The sequence below is a fragment of the Ranitomeya variabilis genome, chromosome 3, assembly GCF_051348905.1.
Source record: "Ranitomeya variabilis isolate aRanVar5 chromosome 3, aRanVar5.hap1, whole genome shotgun sequence".
NCBI classification, from domain to species: domain Eukaryota; kingdom Metazoa; phylum Chordata; class Amphibia; order Anura; family Dendrobatidae; genus Ranitomeya; species Ranitomeya variabilis.
This window is the reverse complement of record NC_135234.1, coordinates 161,340,247-161,365,388: the sequence shown is the minus strand read 5'-3', so window position 1 is coordinate 161,365,388 and position 25,142 is coordinate 161,340,247. Positions and strand designations below refer to the sequence as shown.

Sequence of the window (25,142 nt, the reverse complement as noted above, 5' to 3'; positions counted from 1 at the left end):
ACAGCCCACGTAGTGTATAACACAGCCACGTAGTATATAACACAGCCCACGTAGTATATTGCACAGCCACATAGTATGTAGCACGGCCCACGTAATATGTAGCACAGCCCACGTAGTATATTGCACAGTCCACGTAGTATATTGCACAGCCCACGTAGTATATTGCACAGCCCACGTAGTATATTGCACAGCCACGTAGTATGTAGCACAGCCCACGTAGTATATTGCACAGCCCACGTAGTATATTGCACAGCCCACGCAGTATATTACAGCCACATAATATATTACACAGCCCACGTAGTATATTGCACAGCCAACAAAGTATATAGCACAGCGACGTAGTATATGAAACAGCCCATGCAGTATATAACACAGCCCACGTAGTATATTGCACAGCCACGTAGTATATTGCACAGCCACGTAGTATATTGCACAGCCCACGTAGTATATAGCACAGCCCACGCAGTATATAGCCCAGCCCACACAGTATATAGCACAGCCCACGCAGTATATAGCACAGCCCACGCAGTATATAGCACAGCCCACGCAGTATATAGCACAGCCCACGCAGTATATAGCACAGCCACGTAGTATATTGCACAGCCCACGCACTATATAGTAATGTGGGCACCATATCCCTGTTAAAAAAAAGAATTAAAATAAAAAATAGTTATATACTCACCCTCTGACGGCCCCCGGATCCTGCCCAGGCCTTTCCCGCTCCTCGCGCGCCGCTCCGGTTCCAAGCGGCAATAACACGTGATGATGTAGCGGTCTCGCGAGACCTCTACGTCATCTCCTGTCATTGCTGCAATGCATTCTGGGGACCGGAGCGGAGCGGGAAAGCCCTGGGCTGGATCCGGGGGCCGTCGGAGGGTGAGTAAATAATTATTTTTTTATTATTTTTAACATTATATGTTTTTTTTTGCATAGGCAGCATCAATAGTAAAAAGTTGGTCACACAGAGGGTTAATGGCAGCTTTAACGGACTTCCTTACACCGCGTAATGCCGCGTTGTAAGGCAGTCCGGTTAACGCTATGTGGGCACTGACTGGGGGAAGTAGGGAAGGGGGCACTGACTGCAGGGGAGGAGGGAGGGGCCAATTCGCAGCTGGACTGTGCCCGTCGCGGCCTCGGGCCGCGACCAATCAGCGACGCGGGATTTCCGAGACAGACAGACGGAAGTGACCCTTAGACAATTATATAGTAGATATATATATTACACATGTGTTAAATGATTGTATTAACAAAATGAAATATTTTCTACTGTAGACCAGACCACGTTAGATGATATTGAGAAATCCATCAATGATGAGATGAAAAAAATAATCCCTTGGCTACAGCAGCTTAAGTAAGTGTTATCGATATCAAGTTTACTAGATCAAGAATACAGAAAGGAAATGTTATCTTTTTCAGTTATTATTTTGTTAAAAAGAATCTGTCAGCAGGTTTTTGCTATTCAATCTGAGAGCAGCATGCTGTACAGGCAATGGGCCTGATTCCAGGGATGTGTCACTTATTAGGGTGTGTGCTGTAGTTTAAATGCAATCAATGTTTAATGAGCAGGAGATTAAACTACTGGACTAGATGTTTTGTGCAGGCCAGTCAGATTAATCTGTGCAACCCATCCCCCACCACCGATTTGGTGTACACCGGAAGCTGCCAATCATTAGTGGGGGCGAAGTTATCCACAACCCAAATGTCTTAAGCTACATTCACACGTTGTGTTTCTGCTGCTTTTTTAATTATAATTTTAGTTTGCACTTTACAGTACCAGCAAAACCTCATGATATTTCGGATATCTCCTGCACACACATAGGTTTTATTTTCTTGACTGATTTCGAAAACTGCTGCGTTTTTGAAAACTGCAGCATGTCACTTTTTTCAACGTTTTTTTTTCTGCATGCAGCATTTATTCACTCATAGGAAACAATGGGTAGATGCAAAAACATAGCAAAAAACACAGGTATCAGTTTTTGCTGCGTTTTTGGTGCAAAAACCTAAGGAAGTTAAATCATGCTTTTTTGGGGGGGGCACTAAACTTTATCAGTATTGCACAAGAGATGACAAAACCTGATTTTTGTAAGTAGCTTCTTTACTGCCAGGAGGGCAGGTTTTGTCTGTGGATAAAAAAAATGCAGTGTGTGATCAGCCTTAGATCTGCTTCATCTACATCAGACAAAACAGGGATTATATCAAAACTGCAGCAGTCCAGTAAAGTGGAAACAGTCTCTCCGTCTCTACATTATGTTGCTATCAGATTCCATAGCAAAAACCTGCTGACAGATTGTATTATTGATGGCATGTCGTGGATGATCTGTGCTTGCTAACTTTTATATTTACTGTGTCCGTTCCATTGGCCAGTCCAAACCATGGTCATAGGCCAGCTTTTGCTTTATACAAGCCCACTCGGGATCTATGATTTTTTTTCTTCTCTCCTTTAGGTTCTGGCTTGGACAGCAGCGTTGTAAGCATTCGGTGAAGCATCTGCCCACTGTCTGCAGTGAATCTTTGCATTTGACAAACTTTGCCAACCATCCTATTAGCAATCTTTCCAAACACAAGCTCTTCATCAAACTTACTCGTCTTCCACAGTACTACACAGTAAGTCCTTTATTTTTTTTATTCAATGTCACCTTTCTGTCACATAAATAAGAGTACATGTATGATACAATCACACTAGGATGGTAACAGAAAATGCTCTCCAAATCTCTTCTTACTCTGTCGCCTCATTGGGGGACACAGGACCATGGGTGTTATACTGCTGTCCACTAGGAGGCGACACTATGCATAATCTGAAAAAGATTAACCGTGCCTCCTCCTCTGCAGTATACACCCCTGGACGGCGTCAGCCTTCTCCAGTTTTTGCTTCGTGTCGCATTGGAGGCACACCTAAGATTTTTTACTCCGTTTTTTTCCGACGGATTGCAGATGAAGAAAAGTGGGTCTCCTGTGAGACTCCCGGCATGGCTCCTTCCTCGGCCCCCTATTACGGGGTGCCCGGTTGAAGTAGAGATGGCTATTCCCCATGCCGCTCCTTGTCCAGTCCCTCGGGTGCTGGTTCGAGGTCGAGACCCCCCTCCTTCCCCAATTCCTTTTGGTTTCTGGGTTGAGGTCGAGGCGAGGATAAAGCCCCCTGAAGGTGAAAACAGCACCCACCCTAATCCCCCTCTGGGGGCATTAGGTTGAGACGCCTCAGGTAGGTCCTGTACAGGCAGCATTCTACAGCTCCCAGCAATGGGCCAGCACACTGTGCCTGCATCCAGGGACCCCAGCCCAGCTGCGGGTTCCTGTCGGGGCCGGGGGGAGTGCAGGCAGGCATGGCACATACGGACACAGGGCTCCCTGCGCCCCTGTCTCTGCAGCAGCACCAGCTCCGTACCTCAGGGGTACCCCTCACAGGGCCCCCCTTCCGCTTACTGCCCCACCGCTATCCTGCCTTTAAATCCGGGGGGGTCCGGTTTAGATCCGACACCCCCCCCCCCCCCCGGACTTCCGCGCCGGCCTGGAGCCTTTCTGGGCATCAGGCATCCAATTTAGGCCCGGCTTCGGCCTAGCTGTAGCCGCCGCCTCCTCTCCGCCCCCCGGCCCGCCCCCCGGATGACAAATATGACACTCTACAGTGTCATAAAGGGAGTGGATCGAGACGGAAAGGGCGCGTTTTTACCTCTTTGCCGCCTTTTTCTCAGCTCTCCGCCCCCTTCTCCTTCTGCCTCTTCTCCTCGGTGGCCATTTCTAATGCAGCAAGAATTAACCCTGCATCTCCCGGTCAGCAGAACCAGGACCAGGCCAGCCAGTCTCCGGGGGGCACAAGACTGTGGATCTTCGGCGCTGGACCTAGGGGCATACTGGTGGGGTAAGATTACAGCTGGGTTGTTTTACTCGGCTGTGAATCCATATTACCTATAAGGCTCCCCTATAGGTTTCTCTACCCCTGTAAGGTCATCTGCAGCCAGCCCTTTTGCACTCTGTGCTCTATGCCGGGCTCAAGGTCCAAGAGAACCAGGCAGGACTGCTATTATGCATTCTGTACAGCCTGCAGGACCGCTCTCCCCAGTGGCAACACGTAACGCGCTGCCAGGACTGCATCCAGACTGCTGCGTCAGAGCCCCAAGAAGCCCCTGCCAATGCCTCGGTGTCTAATGCCACGCCGGAATGGGTCACTCAGAGGTCGCAATCTATGACGCAGTCTATAGATAACCAAACCTCCACATTGCTTCAGGCTCTGCAGAGTCATGCCTCGGCTATAACCGCTACCCAGCAAAGGGAGAGCTTGACTCAGGAACAGAATGACCTGGCACATCCACGTCTAGGTCAGGACGCAAGCGGACCCATAGGTCAAGTCCATCTGCGTCATCCCATAGCACATGGTCATCCCCTTCTAGGGAGAGACACCGTAGTTCCAAGTCATCTAGACCGTCCCCTTCCAGGGGCAGACAATGCAGATCTCCGCAGTCCCCGACCAGAGAAGGCCTCCTCCCCAGCTCACCCAGCAGGGGACGCCTCAGTGATAAACAGGATTCGGAAGGCATCTGCGACTCCGACTCAGACAGGGAAACGGAGGGGTCTCTGATCCCAATCCCCCCTAGCAATACAGCGCTAGTCGAGGACATAATCTCTTCCATCCATCGGGTGCTGGACATTTCTAATCTGCCACCAGAGGATTTCCTTTGAAGGACCTCTGAAGCCGCCTAAGGTTTTCTCTAACCACCCAGAATTTAAAGCGATCCTTATAGAGCAGCTCTCACAGCCTGAGAAAAAATTTGCTAATCGCAAATATCTGGAGGCAAGGTACCCTTTCCCACAGAAGGACACCAAGAAATGGACAGATCCACCCAAAGTGGACCCCCCAGTCTCTAGACTAGCAGCACAGACTCTCCTTTCACTGCCAGATAGCTCAACCCTCAGGGATGCAGCAGACCGGCAGTTAGAACGCATGGCTCGCTCAATTTTCGAGGCGGCAGGGGCCTCCCTGGCACCCGCGTTCGCTTCAGTTTGGGCTGCCAAGGCCATCCTGGCTTGGGCCAAAAATTTACAAGCTGGCCTTCAAGCATCTGTTCCTGAGCTGTCGGACCAAGCGGTTCAAATAGCAGTTGTAGCAGATTACATGCTTCATGCAGCTCTGGATTCAGCAAGGGGCGTAGCGGGGATAGCATCAAACGCCATCACGATTTGGCGTATCCTCTGGCTGCGGAATGGAAAGCGGACGCAGCCTCAAAGAAGTCCCTCACGCACCTCCCATATCTCAGTGGGTGACTTTTCGGTGAAAAGTTGGACACGATGATATCCAACGCCACCGGGGGGGGGAAAGAGTACCTCTCTCCCTCAACTGAAACCTATACGCACTTACAAGAAGTGTAACAAAACCGATTCCGATCCTTTTGGTATTCCTCGGGCTGGTCCGTCTCGCGTCCAGCACAAAATCGTAACCGTTCCCCACACAGGGACAACTCATGGTCGACGCAAAGGTCGGTCAAGACCTGGCAGTTAAAAGCAGGCCAGTCAAAGCCCAAAGGAGGTAAACCTCAGATTTTCCTCCTCATGACTCACGGACCCCGGACGACATCCCACCCGTAGGCGGCCGACTTTGCTCTTCCAGCAAGTATGGATGCCTACTACAGAAGACAGGTGGGTCAGGGAACTAGTGTCTTCCGGATACAAGATAAAGTTCACCTCCAACCCACCGAACCGAGTCTTCCTCTCTGTTCCCCCAAAACCGCCAGCCAAGGCTCGTGCCTTCCACCAAGCGGTTCCCTCGCTTCTTCAAGCAGGAGTTATAGTACCGGTTCCCACGGCAGGGCGCTTCCGAGGGTTCTACTCCAATCTATTCGTAGTCCCCAAGAAAGGAGGCAGCGTATGGCCCATACTGGACCTAAAACAACTCAACAAATATGTACGGGTTCGTCACTTCCGCTGGAGTCCCCTTCGGTCCATCATTGCATCCATGGAGAAGGGAGAATATCTCGCCTTCATAGATATACAAGACGCATACCTGTATATACCGATTGCACCTGCTCGTCAGAGTTTTCTCAGGTTCGCAATTGACCAGGACCACTACCAGTTCGTGGCTCTTCCGTTCGGACTCGCCACGGCTCCCAGAGTGTTTACCAAAGTCATGGCAGCCACCATGGACGTCCTGCACTCCAGAGGCATAGTAGTCGTCCCATGCCTGGACGATTTACTCATCAAGGCTCCTACCTTCAAGGACTGCGAGCTCAGCGTCTCAATCACAAATCGACACTCTGAGTCGCATGGGCTGGTTAGTCAAGCTACAAAGGTCATCACCAACCCTGAGTCAGTCTCTGACCTTCCCGGGAATGCTATACAACACCTCCAGGGGTCTAGTGCTCTTTCCCAGGGACAAGGCATCCTCCTCCGCAAACCCCCTCGATCTCTCCGGATTGCCATGAGTCCTCGGCAGGATGGGGGCAGCAATAGAAGCGGTCCCAATTTGGCCCAGTTTCACCTCAGGCCTCTCCAACTAGCCATTCTGAAGTCCTGGGACAGGAATCCCTTTCTCTCTCGACAGGGAGTTCCGGCTAACGTCGTCAACCAAGAGGTCCCTGCACTGGTGGCTCAAGCCAACCTCGCTAGCAAAGGGGAAATCCTTTCTCACAGGTCAATGGAAGGTTCTGACCACCGATGCGAGCCTGACGGGTTGGGTTGCAGTGCACCTACACCACAGGGCACGGGGCAAGTGGTCCCCAGTGGAAGCGACCATGCCCATCAACATCCTGGAAATTCGTGCCATCCTCCTGGCATTCAGGGCCTTCCATCACTTACTGGCAGCCTCTCACATCAGAATACAGTCGGACAATGCCACGGCTGTGGCATATGTGAATCACCAAGGGGGGACCCGCAGTACCCAGGCGATGCGAGAAGTGTCACACATACTCCGCTGGGCGGAGGACACAGGGTCAGTTCTTTCGGCGGTCCACATTCCGGGTGTGGACAACTGGGAAGCAGACTTCCTCAGCCGACAAGGAATAGAATCAGGAGAGTGGTCTCTCCATACCGAAATTTTTCACCAGATCTGTCTCCGCTGGGGGACCCCGGATGTGGACCTAATGGCATCCCACTTCAATGCCAAGGTCTTCAACTTCATGGCCAGAACACACGATCCGCGGTCGCTCGGATCAGACGCTCTGGTTCAGGACTGGACCCAGTTCCAGCCTCTGTATATTTTTCCACCTCTCCCCCTGTTATCCAGAGTGGTGAGGAAGATCAAGCAAGATGAAGTTCCAACCATCTTAATCGCACCGGTCTGGCCCAGACGTACATGGTACGCCGACGTCGTACAACTTTCAGCAGACGCCCCCTGGCGCCTCCCCGACTGCCCGGATCTTCTATCACAAGGCCCGTTCTACCACCAGAACTCAGGGGCTCTCAATTTGATGGCATGGCCCTTGAAACCTGGGTTCTAACCCAGGCAGGGCTCTCGACAGACGTCATTAGGACCATGATCAGGGCACAGAAGCCAGCCTCTGCCAAGATCTATGACCGTACCTGGAAAGTTCTCTTTACCTGGTGCGAATCTCGCGGTCTGACCCCATTCCCTTCTTCCCTCCCCGAACTACCTGTTTTTTTTTTCTCCGATTTGGTTTTTTTTCTCCAATCGGATCTGGAGGCCAGGCTGTCCCTGGGCTCGCCTAAGAGCCAGGTGTCAGCCCTCTCAGTGCTTTTTTTTCAAAGGCGCATTGCTACCAAGCTGCGAGTAAGGACTTTTCTTCAGGGGGTTTCCCGATTGGTTCCCCCCTACAGACGACCACTAGAAACGTGGGACCTCAACCTGGTCCTGACAGCATTGCAGGAACCACCCTTCGAACCCCTTAAGGAGGTCCCGCTCCGCCTTCTCTCCCAGAAGGTGTATTTTTCCTGGTGGCAATCACCTCGCTACGCAGGGTGTCTGAACTGACAGCACTCTCCTGCAGACGGCCCTTCCTGGTTTTTCACCAGGACAAGGTAGTTCTCCGTACGGTCCCATCCTTCCTTCCGAAGGTTGTGTCCAACTTCCACCTCAATGAGGAAATTTCTCTGCCTTCCCTTTGTCCGGTCCCGGTTCATAGAGTGGAGAAGGCTCTGCATGCTCTTGACCTTGTCAGGGCATTGCGTATATATGTGTCTAGGATTGCGTCCTTCCGGAGGTCTGATCCCTTTTCCTTCTTCCGGAAGGCGGTCGCAATGGTCTCCCAGCTTCCAAAGCTACCCTTGAAAGGAAGATCACATCCACCATACAAGAGGCCTACCGCCTTAAAAATTCTCCTCTTCCAGCCGGTATTACGGCACTCTACACGGGCGGTAGGGGCCTCCTGGGCCATTCAGCTCCAGGCTTCGGCACAGCAAGTGTGTAAGGTGGCCACTTGGACTAGCCCACACTCGCTTACTAAACACTACAGGGTTCCTACCCAGTCCTCAGCGGAAGCGAGCCTGGGTACATGTGTTCTGCAGGCAGCGGTGCCCCAAGTATAGGGGCCTGTCTGCACAATATTCGTCCATTGCTTCCCACCCAGGGACTACTTTGGGACGTCCCATGGTCCTGTGTCCCCCAATGAGGCGACAGAGTAAAGGAGATTTTTGTGTACTCACCGTAAAATCTCTTTCTCTTAGCCTCTAATTGGGAGACAGCTCCCACCCTGTTGCCCTTTTCGGGCCGTTGTTAGTGTTGAGTTCTCATATTGTTCTTTGAGCTCGTACATAGTGGCCTTCTTATAGGCATGTCTATGTCATTCATGTTATGTTCCTCCTACTGCTTTTGCACAAAACTGGAGAAGGCTGACACCGTCCAGGGGTGTATACTGCAGAGGTGGAGCCACGGTTAATCTTTTTCAGATTATGCATAGTGTCGCCTCCTAGTGGACAGCAGCATAACACCCATGGTCCTGTGTCCCCCAATTAGAGGCTAAGAGAAAGAGATTTTACGGTGAGTACACAAAAATATCCTTTTTTGTGTGTCTAGGTGGTGGAGATGCTCGAGGTTCCCAGTAACCCAACAGAGTTGGAATATAGCTACCACTTCTTGTCGGTCAGTCACCCAGACGAAGAAGAGAATCCTCCGACCGCTCTTCTGCTGCAGCGATTCAAGACAAATGTTGATGAGCTCTCTTTCGATGGAACATGGCGAAAGCAAGTCAAAGCAGGCTGTAAACGCAAAGTAAATATTTAAGCATCATATAGAAAAATAGGCTAAGCCAAGCACAGCAGCATCATGAAAAATCCCTCATCCATTACTGAGATTTTCACTGTTAAATTGCTAAATGTCATTAACTTCTTGCAGCTCTCCGGTGATCAGGGTTCTCCGGCGTCTAAGAAGCCAAAGCGGACAGGAGAAATGTGTGCCTTTAATAAAGTGCTCGCTCACTTTGTGGCCATGTGTGACTCCAACATGCCGTTTATTGGACTTCGAACAGAAGTAAGTGATCATGGGCTTCGTTATCAGACAGTATTTCCTGTACAAAAGTCTTGTTAATTACAGAACTAAAAGCCGATTAACATGAGTAGCTAAATACAGACACCAAATTCCAATCAGTTTGCCCTGCAATTCCCTAATTACTTATGTATATCTATTTTCTGACTACATTGGCTTTAGTGTGAAGGGATTATGGTTGTGATAAATCCTTCGATGGAGCATGCTGCCTGATATAGTGTTCACCTCTGAATACCAGAATAGCCCTATTTTAGTGCTTAATTTACTAGTACTAAATTAGTATTTGCACATTCAGATAGCTAAAACTGTACGAGGCTATTCTTTTTTGCATGATTTGTATTTTTCATTTTAACACTACTGCAATGAAATCCGTTTTTTTTTAAGAACTTCATTAGCATTATCTAATGGTTTATTTGGTCACGCTTGAGAGCTTCACAGTGCAATCATCGGCAAACATTGTAGCCTATTAAAGAACCACTGAAAGATAATAGTCTATAGCAATGAAGCCATTACAGTCCTGGGGTTTGCGTCAGACCGCCAGCAGCCCTAATAACCCACAGGCATGCTGTGGTTATATGGGGCACTAGTGGTGTGCGGTCACTATAGCTCATGGCAGTTAAAGGGTTAATTATGTAGTAATGCTCCAGTAGTGCTGCAGCTACCGCCCTATGATTGCTGCTATAAAGTGAGATGGCAGGGCTTTGCAGCATTGCCATATTGAAGAGTTTAGCACTGTGATGTATATTGTATACCATAGTGGTGGGCTATTCATTTTTCCGAGGGGCCACATGAGAGACCGTGACTGCTGTGGACGGTCGAAAAAGTTGGCCAAAATTAATTCTGCTCAATATTAATATTAACATTAATTACAATTAATATCAATATAAATTGATAATTCTATAACTTATTATTGAGTAGAAATAATTGTTGACACCCCCCTTATATACCGTATGAGTCTACACACTGCACCCACTATGTACAGTATGAGGCCACACAATCCCACCTGTATACATCAAGAGCCCCCACACAGCCTCTTTATATACAGCATGAGCCCTAACACCACCCCTATAAACAGTATGTGCCCCCTATATACAGTATGATCCCACACACAGCCCTCCCCAATATACAGTATGATCCAGATAGCGGTGCAGTCGGAGCAAGGGCGGCCTCATGGTGCGTCCCGTGAGACAGTGTTTTCAGTCCTTCCGCCAGACCAGATGAAGGCAGCGGGCCGCACTTTGACCAGGTCTGGTATACAAGATCTTCTGTGTACGTCCCTGGTAATTTTGGGTTGTGGAAGCCTTAATATCTAGTGTTGAGTGGGTTACAGACGTCTCCTGCCTCTGACGGCACATGACTGTGACTTGTTCATCGTGTTCTCCTTACCTTTCCTGACTTGCATTGGTCGTACACGATAAAGATGCAGGTTTTTCTCTCCATCAGCGCTCTGCCAAATCCTGACGGGTAGCTCACAGTAGGACCCTTGGCCCACGCTCACTGGCTGGTAGGTTTTGTAGCAGAACACTTTTTGTTATTTTAGCTGATCATCATTTTTTTTTAAACAGTTATCCAACATGGACATTCCCCATCAAGGTGTCCAGATAGAAGGGGATGGCTTCAGCCACGCTATTAGAATACTAAGGTAAGTTGAATTTTTTTTTTTTTGCTTTATTTCATGTGTGAAAAAGGGCCTGCTTATTATGAATACATTGAAAGGAATCTGTCGTGTCCGTTGTATTTTGTTTCTTGATATTGTGCATAAGAAAAATCAGCCACTTTACACTGTCATACTAATTAAATTGATACCTCAGGTGAAGAAATCTGTTTTGTCGATTTTTTAAAATCATTGTTTGAGGTTTCCTTGTGTTCATATCTTCGTGCATTGGGTCGGGACAGTGGCAGGACTGCGAGTATGGTCTTCAGCCATGTTCTGTCCCTTTGCTGGGTCTGGGTGTCTCTTTTTCTTCTTTATTTAAAATTTGACACTGGTGCAGTCCTAGCTGCAAGCAGTGATGGACAGATTGATCTAATGGTGAGCTTCAGTAAAATGGCACTGGTGGCACTGAGCAACCTATGCATGCGCCTCCGCCAGCGCTATTTTCCTGAAAACTTCCAAGAGTGCAATCTGCACAAGCGCTGCCCGTGGCTAGGCCGAATGGTGAGGTTCAGTAAAATGGTGCTGGCGGAACTGAGCAATGTACACATGCGCAGCTGCCGGTGCCATTTTCTTGAAGGCTTCCAGGACCTTAATCTCCGTCTGCGGCTAGGATAAATGATGGGCTACAGTAAAATGGCGCTGGTGGTACTGCGCAATCTATGCATGCACAGTGGCTGGCGCCATTTTCCTGAAGACTTCCAGGAGCTGAATCTGTGCAAGCACCACCCGCGTCTTGGACGGCGCCAGCATGAAATTTTAAATAAAGAGGACAACACACGCGGACAGAGAGGAGGGGACAGAACAGAGCTGAAGACCCTACCCACAGGTCCTGCCCCAATGCACAAAGAGATGAATACAAGGAAACTCCAAACACTAAAGAAAATTTACAAACCTGATTTCTTCACCTGAGGTATCATTTTAATCAGTATGACAGCGCCAACATGGCTCTGCCTGTACTTTACTTATTAGTAAAATGCAGCTGACATGTTCTCCCTTTAACTAAGTGCAAGACAGAATGCTATAGTGGGCCTCTATGCTAGTTTTACCAGTAAAGCACCACCACACCGTTATGACTCTTCCCCAATCATTACAGTGGAAGCTGCTCATCTGGATGTTCTGTGTGGACTGTAAATCCAGTTGTTAGAATCAATTTTGACGTTGTCGACCCCAAAACGTTTGCACTGGTCCAATGTTACCTGCCCTAAGCCCTCCTTGGAGGGGTTTTCTCACAAATATTGTTTTCCTATAGCCCAGTTCATTGCTACATTATCAGATAAACCTGCTAGGTCCTTTGCCCCTGGTTACTCGGACTTCTGATTCTCAGCAATAGTGACCACTGTACAGGGCATACACTCGCCATGCACAAGGTGGACAGGGAATGTAAATGTGCTGAATCTGCACTTGGAGAACTACTCACACGGTATACTTTCAGAGCTCGTGCTCAGACTGACAATGGAAGGGACGTCCCTGAACAAAATGATGCTTTATAGAATTCATAGATTGTAAGCTTGCGAGCAGGGCCCTCATTCATCTTGGTATCTGTTTTGAACTGTGATTATTGTTATGCTGTAATGTCTATTGTCTGTACAAATCCCCTCTATAATTTGTAAAGCGCTGCGGAATATGTTGGCGCTATAGAAATAAAATTATTATTATTATTATACTTGCAAAGCTTATTAATTTTACATATAGGGCCACTGAGCTGACATTCAGATCTTGGGATCTTTTAAAGTAGCATTTTCTTTGGCACTTCTGTACCATGTTTGACTGATTTTTATTTTCCGTTTTTCTCTTTACATTTATAGAATACCCCCGTGTAAAGGAATTTGTGAAGAAACCCAAAAGGCACTAGAACAGTCACTTCTCGATTGCACTTTTCGTTTGCAAGGCAGGAATAATCGCACATGGGTAGCCGAACTGGTATTTGCAAACTGTCCTCTAAACAGCAGTACTTCTAGGGAGCAAGGTCGGTGTAAATCCTACACTCTTTGTAGATTGTTAAATTTAAGAAATAGTAACCCTATAATCATTTCTTTTTAATATATAGGTCCAACACGACATGTCTACTTGACCTATGAAAATCCACTTTCTGAACCAGTGGGTGGGCGCAAAGTGGTGGAAATGTTCCTGAATGACTGGAATAGCATTGCTCGATTGTATGAATGCATGTTGGAATTTTCACGCTGTTTACAAGGTAATCTTTATTTCTCAGCATTATTTTTGAAGCATTTTAACTCCACAGTGTATTATCTTTTTTATTTTTCTTTCTCCGTTTTCTCTTGCAGACATACCACCCCATCTAAACCTGTTCTCTGAGGTCAGATTATACAATTATCGCAAACTTATCCTGTGCTACGGGCAAACTAAGGGAAGCTCGGTATGTGAAAAGCACACACCTGACATACGTAATGCTTTGCTACATTCTCCTACATGTTTTGAACTTTAATTTCTTTTCATCCACATTGCAGATAAGTATTCAGTGGAATTCTGTTCACCATAAATTTCACATATCACTTGGGACAACGGGACCCAATTCGGGGTGCAGTAATTGTCATAATATCATCCTTCACCAGCTGCAGGAAATGTTCAACAAAGTACCAAATGTAGTGCAGTTGTTACAGGTATATATGTGTGTTTTTGTTTGTGTTTTTTGTTATTTTTGGGTGTGTTTTTTAGACTTTGGATAGTTGGTTGTAACTTCAGGACAATTAAATACTAGTAGCTCAAAGTCACTGGACTGGAGAGGTTTTGAATTGGATATTTGTATTCCCATAATGGATATTTATGGCATTATCATATGATATTCCTTAAATGTCCAATTTGAGGTGGGTTCCACCTCTAAAGTCTGCACCTGTCTCAATTTCAAAGCTTTTTCTTTCTATTCACTTCTATGCGAGTGTCGAGTAAGCTTCTATCAGACATTTACTGGATATTCATATAATATTCCATACATGTCTGGAATGGAATGCTTATTTAAAATGTATTGTTAAAAAAAAAAAAAAAAAAAGTAAGTCCATCTTGGGCAACTGTAATGTATACACTGCTCAAAAAAAATAAAAAGGAACACTTAAACAAGTAAATCATACTTCTGTGAAATCAAACTGTCCACTTAGGAAGCAACGCTGTTTGACAATCAATTTCACATGCGGTTGTGCAAATGGAATAGACAACAGATGGAAATTATTGGCAATTATCAAGACACACTCAATAATCATCTCAGTACCAATGCTTTCTGGCTGATGTTTTGGTCACTTTTGAATGTTGGTTGTGCTTTCACACTTGTGGTAGCATGAGACGGACTCTACAACCCACACAAGTGGCTCAGGTAGTGCCGCTCATCCAGGATGGCACATCAATGCGAGCTGTGGCAAGAAGGTTTGCTGTGTCTGTCACCGTAGTGTCCAGAGGCTGGAGGTGATACCAGGAGACAGGCCAGTACACCAGGAGGTGTGGAGGGGGCTGTAGGAGGGCAACAACCCAGCAGCAGGACTGCTACCTCAGCTTTTGTGCAAGGAGGAGCACTGCCGGAGCCTTGCAAAATGACCTCCAGCAGGCCACAAATGTGCATGTGTCTGCACAAATGGTTAGAAACCGACTCCATGAGGATGGTCTGAGTGCCTGACGTCCACAGATGGTGGTTGTGCTCACAGCCCAACACCGGGCAGGACTCTTGGCATTTGCCACAGAACACCAGGATTGGCAAATTTGCCACTGGCGCCCTGTGGTCTTCACAGATGAAAGCAGGTTCACACTGAGCACATGTGACAGAGTCTGGAGATGCCGTGGAGAGCGATCTGCTGTCTGCAACCTCCTTCAGCATGACCTGTTTGGCAGTGGGTCAGTAATGGTGTGGGGTGGCATTTCTTTGGCGGGCCGCACAGCTCTCCATGTGCTCGCCAGAGGTAGCCTGACTGCCATTAGGTACCGAAATGAGATCCTCACACCCCTTGTGAGACTATATGCTTGTGCGGTTGGCCCTGGGTTCCTCCTAATGCAGGACAGTGCCAGACCTCATGTGGCTGGAGTGTGTCAGCAGTTTCTGCAAGATAAAGACATTGAAGCTAAGGACTGGCCGCCCATTCCCCAGACCTGAATCCGTTTGAACACATCTGGGACATGTCTCGCCCCATCCACCAACGTCACGTTGCCCCACAGACTGTCCTGGAGTTGGCGGATGCTTTAGTCCAGGTCTGGGAGGAGATCCCTCAGGAGACCATCCACCGCCTCATCAGGATCATGCCCAGGCGTTGTAGAGAGGTCATACAGGCACGTGTATGCCACACACACTACTGTGCATCATTTCCTTGTCTTGAGGCATTTCCACTGAAGTTGGATCAGCCTGTAACTTCATTTTCCACTTTGATTTTGAGCATCATTCCAACTCCAGACCTCCGTGGGATATTAGTTGTGATTTACGTTAATCATTTTTAGGTTTTATTGTTCTCAACACATTCCACTATGTAATGAATAAAGTTTTACAACTGGAATATTTCATTCAGTGATATCTAGGATGTGGGATTTTAGTGTTCTCTTTATTTATTTGAGCAGTGTATATTATATGGCTGTGATCACGCTGCTAGAATCCAGATTTTTTTTTTAAGTAGGTGACAATAGGGATACAACTTTATAGCCATCCTGTCGCATCTTTTGCATGTGGTATAAAGAAAGGGGGAAAAAAACTGAACTAGACAATATAGCAACATGTGCTGTAACTGTAGACTCACTTATTTTTTGGTTTCCTCTCCATACTTGCTCAGTGGATAGATTCTGGTGTGTTGTAAGTTCTGTGCTGCAGGTAGTAAAAGCTTCTGGAAAGAAAGGAATACGGAAATTTACAGATTGGCGTATAGAGCTATACAAACAGTGAGAAAGATACAATTCTATATAAATGATATAGTAGGCACACTCAGAAACATATGTGCTCTCTTACGTGGCCATATTTAGGTGCTTTATTCCAGTTTCATTCGGTGTTTTTGCCTGGATTTACTTCCTGTAGGGTAGAAATAGATGAAATCTATGTCACTGAGCAATAATTTTGTCGGTGTGCATTTTATCACTGTATTCAAATTTAGTTTGTGTTCTGTTATTGGGGAATTCGATGTAGTGTTACATTTTATGTTATATTAAACATTGTGATATCAGCAATTTGACCACTTTCCTTTGTTTCTTTGATTAGGTATTGTTTGATACTCAAGCTCCTTTAAATGCCATCAACAAACTTCCAACAGTGCCGATGCTGGGACTCACCCAGCGGATAAATACTGCATACCAGTGCTTTTCTATACTTCCCCAGTCACCTACGCACATTCGCTTGGCCTTCAGAAACATGTATTGTATAGACATCTACTGTAGGAGCAGAGGCGTTGTGGCAATACGTGATGGAGCCTACAGTCTCTTTGATAACAGTAAAATTGTTGAAGGCTTTTATCCTGCACCAGGACTAAAGGTGGGTACAGTCGGGTGCTTTAGTTTGTTTTTTTTCTACTATTTTTCCATCTAATATTAGCCTTGGAGAGCCTGCTATGAATGTAATATTAAAAGGGAAACTTTTTAGTCTGAACACATGATAGGAATGGCCAAAAAATAGCATTAGAACATATCCTTGTGTTGCTGCTATTGTACAATACACATCAGTGGGCATCTCTGTAACCCAGAAGGACATGGGCATACTAGGAGAGTTCAGTCTGCTGGATCATGTTGGATCTCCTAAATCTTAGGCCCAAAGAAAATTATATCTGTATATATAGAAAGTAGTAGAACAAAAGAAGCATTTAATGTTACTTTTGAATCAAACATTTTCATTTGTGTATACTGTAGATTTATTTATTTTTTCTTCTTTTTCAGACTTTCTTAAACATGTTTGTGGACAGCAATCAGGACGCAAGGCGACGATCGGTTAATGAAGATGACAATCCACCTTCACCGATTGGGGGTGATATGATGGACTCTTTAATATCCCAATTTCAGCCAGCACAGCAGGTAATAAACACATAGATGACAAAACTGGTGCATTTGTCAGCCTATGTTACATTGTAGGCAATGAGAAAAATAATTCATGTGACTGAAGACTTTTTTTTTTTTTTTTTTATGGATGTATGAAGTTTGGTTGTTAGCTGTTCCATTTTCAAAATGGTCAATTTATGTGCCATGTCATGCCTAAAAGCTTAAACCGAGGGTCCGCTACCTGGGGCACTTCTGCTGGTTTGCAATGATAACTTCCAGCTCACTGACCGTCGCATTACGGCCTACGGCTGTGAGGACATGCTGGAAGTTGTGGTTGCAGCATGCTGTCCCTAATACACCAGTATCTGATTGAATTTGGCCACAAATTTCACCAGTTGCGTTAAAATCTGCAGCAACCATACACGGCAGAGACGGCATGTTGTATGTTACTATGTTTGCGAAAATTACATTTACCTTATATACCCGAGTATAAGCCGAGACCCCTAACTTTGCTGATTATGGCCCCATAAGATGCTCCATAGAGATATTTGCCCCATATAATGCTGCACAAATGCTGATTATGACCCCACAAGATGCTTCATAGAGATATTTGCCCCATATGCTGTTGCTGTGATAAAAAAAAAAAAAAAATGACATGCTCACCTCTCGTCGCTCAGGCCCCTGATACTTGCAATATTCACCAGGCTCCGTCTTCAGTGTCCTCTGCACTGACGTTCAGGCAGAGGGCATGCACTAACCACGTCATCGTGCCCTCTGACCTGAGCGTCACAGCAGAGGACGCGGAAGACGGAGTCCGGCGGTGGAACGAGGAGAGGTGAATATCTCGCAATGCTGCTCCCCCTCTTCATTATACTCACCTGCTCCCTGGCAGCTTCCCTGATAGTCTTCTCTGGACGCTGACAGCTTCTTCTTCACCGGTACCGCTCATTACAGTAATGAATATGCGCTCCACACCTATGGGAGTGGAGTCAGGTCCATATTCATTACTGTAATGAGTGGTACTACGTGACCGCTCAACGCTGGAAGAAGCTGTCAGCGCCCGGAGACCATCGGAGATGCAGGGACCACGCCAAGAGTAGATGAGTATGTCACAGCCGCCGCTCCCCCGCCGACCCCCCTGGGACAATGACTCGAGTATAAGCTGAGAGGGGCACTTTCAGCCTAAAAAAAAATGGGCTGAAAATCTCGGCTTATACTCGAGTATATACGGTACTTTGTGAGAACAGACTCTTAAAGGTAAATTCCATGTAACTGCTTGGATAAGCCATTGTTGTATGGATCATTGGTGTTCTGATGCTCAGACCTCCACAGTCCTGAGAATATAGAGGCTGTAAGTTTATTACTTCCTACGCAAGTGCTTTTGGCCACCCAGATGTGCAGGGAGCCCCAGCTTCCCCCATTCACTTGAATGGAGCGATACATCCGTTCCCTGGCACAGCTGGTGTCTTAGGTTACTTTCACACATTAGGTTTTTTGTTTCAGGTAGAATCCGGCTAATGTCTCAAAAATCGGATCTGTTGCAAATAGTGTAAAAACTGATGCAACGGATCCGTTTTTCTGCCGGATCTGGTTTTGAGAGAGAGAGACTGCATGATTTCAATTGAAAATGCTTGGAAAACCGGATTAATCTTTTCACATCTCCGTTTCACACGTTTTTGGCCGGTTCCGTCACTGTGCGCTTTTTTCGCCGGACGAAAAAACGTTCATCTGAACGTTTTCTCCGTCCACCGGAAACGTCTGGCCATCAGGCGCAATCCGGCGCTAATTCAACTCTATGAGAAAAAAACGGATCTGGCGCAAAAAAAGCCCAGATCCATTTTTTTCAAAACTTGCCGGATTGTGCCTGAAACAAAAAACCTGATGTGTGAAAGTAGCCTTAGTGCTACTGTCCAGGGAAGAAGCAGCAGTGATGTGTGACAGCAACCTCTTCATTCTCAGGAAGAGTGGTAGTCCCAAAGAATGCCCTTGTGTTTATAATCGTGTTAGCACACCCTAAAGCAATGCCATCACTTTATAGGATGCAAATTCCCTTTATGCAGTCCTCTATATTCATGTGAAGGAAAAGTACTCTAAAGGTGGATTAACACTTTAACTCTCAGGGACAAGTTTAACTTTGTCTTTCTGTATTTCCCTTTAACAGTTTGCAAAGCAGTCTGGAACGTCGGGTGCTTATCCTCTCACGTCTCCGCCATCTTCTTACCATAACACTGTTACTCCTTCCCCGGTAATGATGCACTCCCAATCGCCAGGTGAGCTGCTGTGGACTTCTACAAGGGCATATGAGTCCTATAGACTGCTTGCAATGCTTGCTTCCATCTCCCACCAACTCCCGTGTCATTGCTCTCATTGCCAAAAGTAAAGTTTCATAGTTTGCAGGCGATTTCCCTCGAGTCCTATTAGGATTGGGCGTGGGGGGACTGTTCTTGATTAAAACGGTGATTGCTTTAGTAAGAGAATATTGCTGGTAATGACAGCTATTTTTACAAGAAAAGTTGATTTAGGGTGGATGGGGTCTTATACGCAGTTTTATTTGCTAATAACCGATGATGGGCAGGGGAAGCCTTAAGGATCGTGATGAAGGGTCTGTAGCTTGTGCAGAGCTGTGCTAAATCTCATTGTCAGTGTTACATGTACCCCGTCTTTCCACTTTAGGGAACTTACAGAGTTCTCCTAGCGGAGCATTAAGGGCACCTTCTCCTGCATCATTTGGTACCACACAATCTCCTTCCTCCCTTGGAATTACAATGGTTCCAACGCCTAATTTTTCAAGTCCTCATGGTGAGTATTTATTACACAACTTCATCATTTCTGTTTCCGTTTTTGTACTATGAAGATTTTTGGCAGTAACATGCTGTGAAGATAGTTGCGGGTTCCAGAGGTGGGACCTACATGTTCCAGGCATTTATGGGATAGCCCGTCAAGAGACAATAAAGATCTAGAATACAAAGACCCTTTAACTCTGTGTCTGTGTGTGTGTGTGTGTGTGTGTGTGTGTGTGTGTATATATATATATATATATATATATATATATATATATATATATATATATATATATATATATATATATATATATATATATATATATATATATATATATATATACACTCACCGGCCACTTTATTAGGTACACCATGCTAGTAACGGGTTGGACCCCCTTTTGCCTTCAGAACTGCCTCAATTCTTCGTGGCATAGATTCAACAAGGTGCTGGAAGCATTCCTCAGAGATTTTGGTCCATATTGACATGATGGCATCACACAGTTGCCGCAGATTTGTCGGCTGCACATCCCAAAGATGCTCCATACAAGGCAGGATGGATCCATGCTTTCATGTTGTTTACGCCAAATTCTGACCCTACCATCCGAATGTCGCAGCAGAAATCGAGACTCATCAGACCAAGCAACGTTTTTCCAATCTTCTACTGTCCAATTTCGATGAGCTTGTACAAATTGTAGCCTCAGTTTCCTGTTCTTAGCTGAAAGGAGTGGTACCCGGTGTGGTCTTCTGCTGCTGTAGCCCATCTGCCTCAAAGTTCGACGCACTGTGCGTTCAGAGATGCTCTTAGGCCTACCTTGGTTGTAACGGGTGGCGATTTGAGTCACTGTTGCCTTTCTATCAGCTCGAACCAGTCTGCCCATTCTCCTCTGACCTCTGGCATCAACAAGGCATTTCCGCCCACAGAACTGCCGCTCACTGGATTTTTTTTCTTTTTCGGACCATTCTCTGTAAACCCTAGAGATGGTTGTGCGTGAAAATCCCAGTAGATCAGCAGTTTCTGAAATACTCAGACCAGCCTTTCTGGCACCAACAACCATGCCACGTTCAAAGGCACTCAAATCACCTTTCTTCCCCATACTGATGCTCGGTTTGAACTGCAGGAGATTGTCTTGTCCATGTCTACATGCCTAAATGCACTGAGTTGCCGCCATGTGATTGGCTGATTAGAAATTAAGTGTTAACAAGAAGTTGGACAGGTGTACCTAATAAAGTGGCCGGTGAGTATATATATATATATATATATTTTACTTTTTCTTTTTTCTTTTCACTTTTACAGAACATTTTTTGCAGCTTTGATGCAGGGCTCCGGCGGTGGGCCCACATCAAAGCCGGGACATGTCAGCTGTTTTAAACAGCTGACATGTGCCTGCAATAGCGGCGGGTGAAATCGCGATTCACCCGCCGCTATTAACTGGCTAAATGCCGCTGTCAAACGCAGACAGCAGCATTTAACCGGCGCTTTCGGCCGGGCGGCCGGAAATGAGCACATCGCTGACCCCCGTCACATGATCGGGGGTCAGCGATGCTTCTGCAGAGTAACCATAGAGGTCCTTGAGACCTCTATGGTTACTGATCCCCGGTAGCTGTGAGCGCCACCCTGTGGTCAGCGCTCACAGCACACCTGCATTTCTGCTACATAGCAGTGATCTGACGATCGCTGCTATGTAGCAGAGCCGATCGCGTTGTGCCAGCTTCTAGCCTCCCATGGAGGCTATTGAAGCATGGCAAAAGTAAAAAAAAACAAAAACGTAAATAAAATATAAAGGTTTAAATCACCCCCCTTTTGCCCCATTCAAAATAAAACAATAAAAAAAAATCAAACCTACACATATTTGCTACCGCCGCGTTCAGAATCGCCTGATCTATCAATAAAAAAAAAAGGATTAACCTGATCGCTAAACAGCGTAGCGAGAAAAAAATTTGAAACGCCAGAATTACGTTTTTTTGGTCACCGCGACATTGCATTAAAATGCAATAACGGGTGATCAAAAGAACGTATCTGCACCAAAATGGTATCATTAAAAACACCAGCTCGGCACGTAAAAAATAAGCCCTCAACCGACCCCAGATCATGAAAAATGGAGACGCTACGGGTATTGGAAAATGGCGCAATTTTTTTTTTTTTAAGCAAAGTTTGGAATTTTTTTTCACCACTTAGATAAAAAAATAACCTAGACATGATAGGTGTCTATGAACTCGTAATGACCTGGAGAATCATGATGGCAGGTCAGTTTTAGCATTTAGTGAACCTAGCAAAAAAAGCCAAGCAAAAAACAAGTGTGGGATTGCACTTTTTTGCAATTTCATCGCACTAGGAATTTTTGTTCCCGTTTTCTAGTACACAACATGCTAAAACCAATGATGTCGTTCAAAAGTACAACTCGTCCCGCAAAAAATAAGCCCTCACATGGCCATATTGACGGAAAAATAAAAAAGTTATGGCTCTGGGAAGGAGGGGAGCGAAAAATGAACACGGAAAAAAGGAAAATCCCAAGGTCATGAAGGGGTTAAAGATGTGCAAACATAAATGTATCTTTTAATATTAAGGTGAATTTCTCCATCTCCTACTTGTGAGTACATTTCATCTCTTAAGTCTTCTGCAGAAGTATGGGAGGCACTGTGGAAAGTCTGAACCATGTCTCCTCTGCTTTTCCATTAGTGTGGGATGGATCAATGCCGATGCAACAGGGAAAGCATGGTTCAGACTTCACAGCGCTCTCACTGCCTCTGCAGAAGCATTTTAGAAGGAAGCTAAATGGGGCACCGATCTCCAAACATGGAATGTTATGATCAGTGACTATACATTAGTAATCCTATATTCATATTTAATGCAACTGTGCAGGGTCGCTTTTAGGTTTGGCCAAAAAAAACCCCAAAAACCGCACACTGTGATCCAAGTATTGGTAATTGACTCATCTGGTCATCATCGGAAGAGCTTCAATATGAACCCTTAGTACATAAATGCTTTTTTTTTTTTAATTAACAAGAAAACTATTAAGCAGATATGTAACTTTATGTAGGTTTCTTTGTTGAAGCCAGAAGTTACCTGATTTAGCTGAAGTAGTAGTTGAATTGTGTTTTGTGCCTAGAAGTGAAATTAAACTGAATCTGTCAGCAGGTTTTTGCTATGTAATCTGAGGACAGCATGATGTCGGGGTTAAAACACTGAACTCAACGATGTGTCACATGTCTGACTGTGTGCTGTTTACTTAGACTGAAGGATTAACAATCACCTGGTGATTAACATTGATGTGACTATGAGGCACTGGGGCAGTCGTCCGATTCCGCCCCCTCTAATAAGCAGCTCACTGTCTATAGCTATATACACTGAGAGCCTGGTGTGGGCGGGGTCAGCTGTGTGGGTGGAGTCAGCTTTGTTAGCTCTGCTGCATTGCTATATCTAAAATCTCTGATTGTGTCAGAACGGCTGCAGCCAGTAAAGTAAGTGATACATCATTGGATTCAGAGTCTCTTTCTCTACATCAGGCTTCTCTCAGATGAGGTAGCAAAATCCTGCTGACAGATTCCCTTTAAATCATTACCATATTGACATCACAAGGTGCTTTCATTCATTGTAGCTGCACTTTATGTCTAGCAGAGGAGTAGCTCGTGATGGACATAACTCAATACTTATTTTCTGGTTAGTCTGTGTCTTTGCTGAGTAATATTTTCAATGCGTTATAGTGAATCTTACAATATGCTCACGCTACGTCTTTTTCTAGTGTTTTTTTTGAGCATCTCCACTCCTAAAATGGACAGAGAGCGCTCAAACAATCTTTCTATAAATTTTTATGTATAAACTACTTGCTGTGTAAATGTTCAGGCTTTTGAGCATCTTTTTAAACACTTGAGAATTTCAAAGGTGTCATGTGTTTAAAAGAAGTAATATTCATTCTTCAGATGTTTTCTGCTAGGAAGAAACACACCATGCAATAGAAGTCAATGGGAATGCTAGATACACAGGCATCTTTTTGAGCATTTTGTAAGAATTTTCGCCTTAAACACAAGTGGTTTATTCATTCCTTAAATTCCTTAAAGGGAATTGGTCACCAGGTTTTTACTACCCCAACTGAGAACAGCATGATGTAGGGGCACCATGATGCACTGAGCTGCTTTCTGTAGTTTTGATAAAATCACTATTTTCTTCTGCTGCAGATCTATTCGTTCTCTGAATGCTGAGCTCTGTGTAACTCCATCCACACCACTGATTGTCAGCTTTCTGTGTACACTGTGCATAGGCAGAAAGCTGCCATTGTGTTGGGGCCGTGGTTATATAGAGCTCATGAATATGCGGGACTCTACATGGCAGCAGGTTTACTAGTCCTCTAGTGATAATCTCCTGCTGATATAAGTGATTTTATCAAATCTACAGCAAGCAGCCCAGTAATTAACATCACTGGAATCAGAGGTCTCTGCCCCTACAATAAGCTGGCAAAAAATCTGGTGACAGATTCCCTTTGGCAAAAAATCTGGTGACAGATTCCCTTTATTCTATTTTTTAAATGCCCCAAAAAAGTTGGCAAAATGTTAACCAAAAATAAAAATCTGAAAACATTGACGAAAACCTCCCGAAAACCACTAGAAACCCTAAAAATTACTCATGGGATTAAAGAATGCAGAGAAAATGTCAGAGTCACAGAGCCGTTCCTGTAATGTCTTTCTCCTGAAAAACATGTTTTTGACTACCGTAAAAAGATGCAGTGCGATCATCCCCTAATACCACAGCATTTTTATTTAAATGTCACGATTACAATTTTAAAGAGCAGAAATCTAGAGTTTCTGAATTCACTGTAATTGAATTTTCTACATTTTAATAACTATTATTCTTCCAGAGCCAGAATACACAGACGGGGAATTTCTGGTTTCTTGTTAAAAAAAAAAAAACAAAAAAAAACAAATAAGTAAAATCATCTGCATTCTTCTAGTATAGTTTGTGTTTTAATTCTTGAGGCTGGAGCCATAGCTCCTAGAGATGGCTTTTTGTGAGCAATGCAGGGTAGGGAGACACAGCACACGAGACATTACTGGTGCTTGGGGAATTAAGGAAATCAGTGCACTCCCAATGTAAATGCAATATCCCCCTCTACTTGGTGAGCAGGCGTTAATATCTTCATTACCTGGATTACTAGAAAGCAGGCATTAGCCTCTTCACTACTGTAGACTTCCAGTGAGATTGATACATGGAACTGCAAAATCTTTTTGTATTTGAAATAATTTTCATGCATCTCGTCCATGCGCCTGGTAGAACTGTCCACTGTATGTAACATAGTCTGCCTTCTTTTTCTGTTGTTATTCTCACCCCTTGAAGTCACAGGCTAGG

The 25,142-nt window shown here is 45.4% G+C and overlaps 1 protein-coding gene across 2 annotated transcripts in view; it reads left to right on the top strand.

The window, feature by feature from the left end:
• The window catches only part of MED14 (mediator complex subunit 14), a 79,591-nt gene that overhangs the window by 31,407 nt on the left and 23,042 nt on the right, over window positions 1-25,142 (top strand). For both annotated transcript variants that reach the window (XM_077294788.1, XM_077294787.1), the window contains exons 12-24: window positions 1,273-1,351; window positions 2,445-2,604; window positions 8,957-9,151; window positions 9,275-9,409; window positions 10,990-11,066; window positions 12,887-13,047; window positions 13,129-13,275; window positions 13,367-13,458; window positions 13,550-13,702; window positions 16,258-16,527; window positions 16,926-17,060; window positions 19,186-19,294; window positions 19,698-19,823. In XM_077294788.1, the coding sequence (XP_077150903.1) occupies window positions 1,273-1,351; window positions 2,445-2,604; window positions 8,957-9,151; window positions 9,275-9,409; window positions 10,990-11,066; window positions 12,887-13,047; window positions 13,129-13,275; window positions 13,367-13,458; window positions 13,550-13,702; window positions 16,258-16,527; window positions 16,926-17,060; window positions 19,186-19,294; window positions 19,698-19,823 (1,839 nt within the window). The remainder of the gene's footprint in view (window positions 1-1,272; window positions 1,352-2,444; window positions 2,605-8,956; window positions 9,152-9,274; window positions 9,410-10,989; window positions 11,067-12,886; window positions 13,048-13,128; window positions 13,276-13,366; window positions 13,459-13,549; window positions 13,703-16,257; window positions 16,528-16,925; window positions 17,061-19,185; window positions 19,295-19,697; window positions 19,824-25,142) is intronic.